At 35.8% G+C, this 5501-nt stretch overlaps 1 protein-coding gene across 1 annotated transcript; it reads right to left on the reverse strand.

Annotated features, from left to right (window-relative positions):
- Positions 1 to 1077: 1077 nt before the first annotated feature.
- On the reverse strand, positions 1078 to 1837 carry LOC143612394 (uncharacterized). Its single transcript, XM_077086387.1, has 3 exons — positions 1601 to 1837; positions 1243 to 1494; positions 1078 to 1197 (listed from the first exon to the last, which is right to left on the reverse strand). The coding sequence occupies exons 1-3, from the start codon at positions 1835 to 1837 to the stop codon at positions 1078 to 1080; spliced, it is 609 nt and encodes a 202-aa protein (XP_076942502.1).
- Between the last annotated feature and the right edge of the window lie 3664 nt (positions 1838 to 5501).

Consider the following 5501-nt stretch of genomic DNA (forward strand, 5'->3'; position numbering starts at 1 on the left):
CAAATACATAAAAGAAGAACACTTTGAAGGAGCAAGGTGAATTTCTTGGGTGGATTTAGCATACTTCTTTGGTCTTCCCCTTGGCTTCTGTCCTTGACCAGATTATTGGGTTGGTTGAGAATACTGTTGTGTGCACGCTGACTTTTTTAGCCTTCCCTTTGACTTCTGTCCTTTAGTAGACTGTTGGGTGGGTTGAGTAGACTGTGGTACACTTTGTGAGGCTTGTGCAGCTGGTGTCTTTCTTGGTCTTCCTCTTTTCCTTGTAACTTGAATACTTATTTCAGCTAGACTTGCAGTACATGATGCCTTATTATGTCCTTTCTCAAAACAGATTTGGCATGTCATTAACATTCCATGCTTACTTAGCTTTCCAGGTTTCTTGGGGAGTTCATGAGGATCCTTGTTTCGGTTTTTCTTTGGTCTACCAGGACCAATTTTTATTGGTGGAGGGTTTAGAGGAAGCTCAACAACTGAGCAATATTTTTCTGAAGGTAATGAAGGAATTGTGAATTCATAGGACTTGAGATACAATTCTTTTGTGTGATAACTATGAATAAGCTCCTCAACATTCATTTTCAAAAAACCTGCTACTGCACATACATGGTAACATGGAATACCAGTTAAGTCCCATTTTCTACATGTGCATGTTTTTTGTTCAAGTCCATAGACACATCATCAAAGTACTTCACTTGAAACAAAGTTGGGCTTGAAGGTAATACAATACGGTTGAAAGCCCTATCCTTCTCTATATTAAGCTTTAGTTGAATCCTAGGGCACACAAACACATTTTTATCAGCTATTTCATTTTGCTTTTTAACCAACCTGGTCATAATAGACATCCTGATATCCTCCAACATGTTGATTATGTGCTTAGATCTATACTGAAGGATATACGAATTAAAAGTCTGTGCCATGTTGTCGACTATTACATCAGTCTTGGTTTCAGTTTTAAGAAAGCACCTGCAAAAGCATTTTGGGTTCTGGTTGATGAATGCTTCATTTGTATCAGCATTTAACTCCTTCATTTCAGCAATTGCATTATTGTAATCAGGAACTTAAATAAGATCTGGTAGCTCTTCAGAATAATTCCTTTAAATCATTACCCTTGAGCTTTTTATGCCAATTTGTGTAGATATGCCTAGCACAATTTCTATGCTCAGCATTATTCCAAATCTCAGTAACAGCGTTAACTAATGCCTAAACAAAACAAAAAAAAATTAAGTTAACCACAAATTAGCATACCTTTTGTTGGTCAAACACAGGTGTCCAACCCTCTCCATCATTAGTTACTCCTAAACACTTCTTCAATTCATTCATAAACCATGCCCAACTATCATTGTTTTCACCATCTACAACTGCCCATGCTACCAGGTACATTTGATCATTGGCGTCCCTACCTATTGCAGCCAGCAACATGACATCAAGAAATGTTTTAAGAAAACAGCCGTCAAGACATAAAAGTCTTCTACAACCAGCTAAAAAAACCCTTCTTAACTGAATCAAAACACACAAATATCCTGAAGAAAACTTCATCATTGGAATCAATTTCATAGTATTGTGCTGGGACGGTTACAAGTTCACAAGTTGAACAGGGATTTACTTCTTTCAATGCTTCTAAGTATGAACCCAACTTACTATAATGTTCCATCATTGACCCATAAAGTTTCTTGTGGGCAGCACTTTTTGCCTTATAAGCCATCCAGCTACCTATGATAACCTTAAATTTGTCTTTAACCGCGTCTTGGATTTCTTTTGCTTTCCAGTGTGGATTAGCTTTGAATATTGGCAAGAATTGCTCAGCAATAATGTTACAAGTAAGTTGTCTATTCTTCACCATGTTTCTTTGACAAGTATTGTTAGAGCATAATGTCTATTGCTAGGGTTTTAGATGTATTAGATATGATTGTATAGGGCTTAAAATGTCAAATGTATATTTTGTGTAGTGTATTCAACGCATAAGTCCACACGAGCGCATATCTTGTGCGGCGTATATGTTATACGCCGTATAACATTTACGGCCTTGTGAAGCTTCATGATGTTTCCTATAAATAGGAGACTTATGCGTTTATATGAGGACTTTTGGTCATTGTCAGAGAGAGAGTAGAGAGAGAAAGTATACAAAGTGTCATATCTTGTAATCTTTCATATTATTAATGAATATGAGCTTAATGTTTACTTGAGTGTGTTCAATCTCAATGGATTCCGCACTTTGAGATTCAAGCTGTAACATCAACAGATCCTAAGTGTAATCTTCATCAAGATCACAGGTCATTTCAAGTGGTATCAGAGCATTATGGCTCGTTACTAGCTTGAACAGTTCAAGTTTTCAAGGATTTTCTCTCTACCTTCAAATTCCACCATCAAAATTTCTCCAAACTTTCACACCTTGTTCCTTACCTATCCATGACAAACCCTAACAAAATTCATCAAATTTTAACATCATTTGAACCTTCAAATTCCAAGTTTACAAAAAAGATGACATTCACCATATATGTCTTAGCATCGTATATGTTGATTACGCATAACATATACGACGTATAACATATACGCCGCATATGTTATACGGTGATTAGATATACATTGATTTGATACTTATACGTTGACCATTCTTTGATCACACAACATATCTGTTGACCAGAAACATATACATTGACCATTTCTTCATACATATCCGTTGACTGTGTTTGACCAAAATGGAAAACCTAATTGCGTATTTTCACAGCCGTCTATCCTACTTCAAAACATTAACTTGGAAAATGAAATGGGAACAACCAATAAACCTCCTAAGCTACTAAGGATGGAAGATTATCCGTCATGGGCCGACAAGTTCGAGACGTGTGTTCAAGCATTGAACTACAAAACATGGACAGCAGTGGAGGAAGAGTACATAATTCCCAATAATGAGAATGGAGAAAATTATCGATTATCTCTAATTGCTGATGCAGAAAAGTCTTTGTTCCTAAAGGAAAAGAAGATGTTAAACCTTTCTCAACAAGCTATCAAAGCCAAAATCTTTCAACTATTACAACATAATGGTTCTAGTGATTCAATATGGCATGCATTGATGAACAAAGATTGTGGAAACCCTGACATGAGAAAGAGTAAAATAGCATTGCTAAAGAAAGAATTCATTATATTTACTCAAGATAAGGGCGAGTCTTTCGCACAGTTGATTAAGATATATTGATACCTGGTGAATGAAATGAAGAGGTTGAGGATTGACAAGCCAGAGTATGAGTACATTAAGAAGCTCGCAGATGCATTGCATGAAAAATGGGGTACCTTTATCATGATTAAGCAATCAAACCCCATTGCTTATGCCCATCTGAATCTTGCAAGTTTTATTGAAAAGCTGGAAGCTCATGATCTAGAGCTGAGAAATAAACAAAAGATGAAATCTACAGCTGTATCACAAGATGTGGGATTATATTACAAGGGTTCTCAATCAAATGTTTCTTTAAATCCCAAGATTCCTACTGCATTTTGTGCTGAACAATCTAGTCAAGCATTTGTTACAAGTGGACCTACTACTGCTACTTCATAGTATAGTAGTAGTTACTCAGGGACCATTCCTATATCTCAAACTTCTAATTCACAAGACCCTGATGTATTACAGTGCAACATTGTTGTAAATTTGAAGAAAATTGGGTGCTTAACCACTGAAACTGTTAAGGAACACATGGCTTTTATGGGTTCAGTATTGGAATCCTATGAATGTTTAGTTGCTAGACAAATTGGCAACTACAACATGACAAAAGAAGATTATGACCAAATCGACCCATAAGAGATGGAGATGATTGACATTCGTTGGTGCATGGCAAGTGTGATAAGAAGAGCACAAAGATTCAAAGAGATCACTTGAAGAAATGTATTGGATGGATCAAATTCAAAGCTGGGCTTTGACAAATCCAAAGTGAGATGTTTCAGATGCAAGGAGAAGGGACACTTCAAGAGGGAATGCACAAGCAAAATATGGATGATAATGCTACAAATCCGTTTGGATGGGATTACTACAAGCAGGCAATATATCACCGTCCAGAAGAAGACTCATCAAAGGGAAAGAAACCTACTGAAGCATCAACTTCACAACAAAAGGCTGCTGCAACTCAAGTAGATGAGGGGTTCAACTGGAACTCAATTTTTCAGGCAAATGTAGCTGAAATTGTTGATGATTGTGAACAGGTTGAGAAGGTGGAAGAAATCAAGCCGATCGATGACATGGATGAGAAACAGTTATTGAATGATGACCAAACTGGTGAAAAGATTGAACAAGAGTCTGATCAAGATGATTCAGACGACATTCTTCCAAGAACCTATGATACAATTCATAAAGTTCCTACTGATTATCTTACCTCATTATTTCCACCTGATATAATTGAAAGTTTTGTAGGTTGGTTTAATGGCGAGGAAGTACGACACGGTAAGATAGATTTTGGTGAGGAAGACATTGATGAATCAGATGTCAAGGAATCAAGTAAGGTTGAAGATTCAAAAGACAAGGTGGTTGCTGAAATTGTTGAAGTAGTGACTGATGAAAATTCAGAAATTTCAAGAGATGAACCAATCGATCAAGCATTCATGGTAAATGAGGTAACTCTAAACTCAAATTTATTTGAAAAATGTGAATTGCCTTATGATGAATGTGACTTTAAGACTCTTGAAATTAAAGAGTTGAAAAGACACTATGACAAATCATTGTTTGATCTGAATGTTGTTAATGAGGCATATTTGAAACTTCAATCGTGTGAAAAGAATTCATGGGAAAGGATTTTACAAGATCAGAAAACCATTTCAATGTTAAAACATAAAGTTGAAGATAAACAAATTGTTATCAACAGACACATTGATGAAAATGCAGTAGTCAAACTTGAGCTTCAAACACTTAAGATTGAGACTGAAGGTTAATTTGAAATTAGTGAGCTATGCTGCATCATCATATGTCCTTCATCACATTATTCCTAAAATTTCAACACACAAGGATAATGAGACTGAGAACATAAAAGAGAATTATCATGCTGTATCTCCACCGATGTGGAATGCTTATATCCCAAAGAAACCAAAAGGTTTCAAAAAGGCGCTAAATGTGGAACTCAACACTCCACATCATGATAACTCAAAGTCTGCTGATGTTGATTGTGTTGAAACTGGGCAGAATGAAAGTTCTGAATGTGATATGTCAACTGGTGTAAAAATGGTAGAATCAGTGTTAACCGAGGAAACGTTTAAGAATAATGGGTTGGGTAATGAAAAGGAAGTTGAGAAATCGAAAAGATTTGCAAAAACAAGTTTTTATCACAAACAATCACATCAATTTAAACCAATTCAAGAAAACAAGATTGTGTTTGTGCATGGTAAAACTTCTAATTATGAAAAAGAATGTCTTTAGAAATCAATCGAATAAAGAGTTTTATCGATTAAAAGCAGAACGTGATCAGGTTGAAACTAAATTTCAAATCAACAAATTTTTTGATAGGAGACGTTGTTTTAATTGCAATGAGGTT

The sequence above is a fragment of the Bidens hawaiensis genome, unplaced genomic scaffold, assembly GCF_021521415.1.
Source record: "Bidens hawaiensis isolate Kalapana, Puna unplaced genomic scaffold, B.hawaiensis_p1.1 tig00034578_1, whole genome shotgun sequence".
Classification (NCBI taxonomy): Eukaryota; Viridiplantae; Streptophyta; class Magnoliopsida; order Asterales; family Asteraceae; genus Bidens; species Bidens hawaiensis.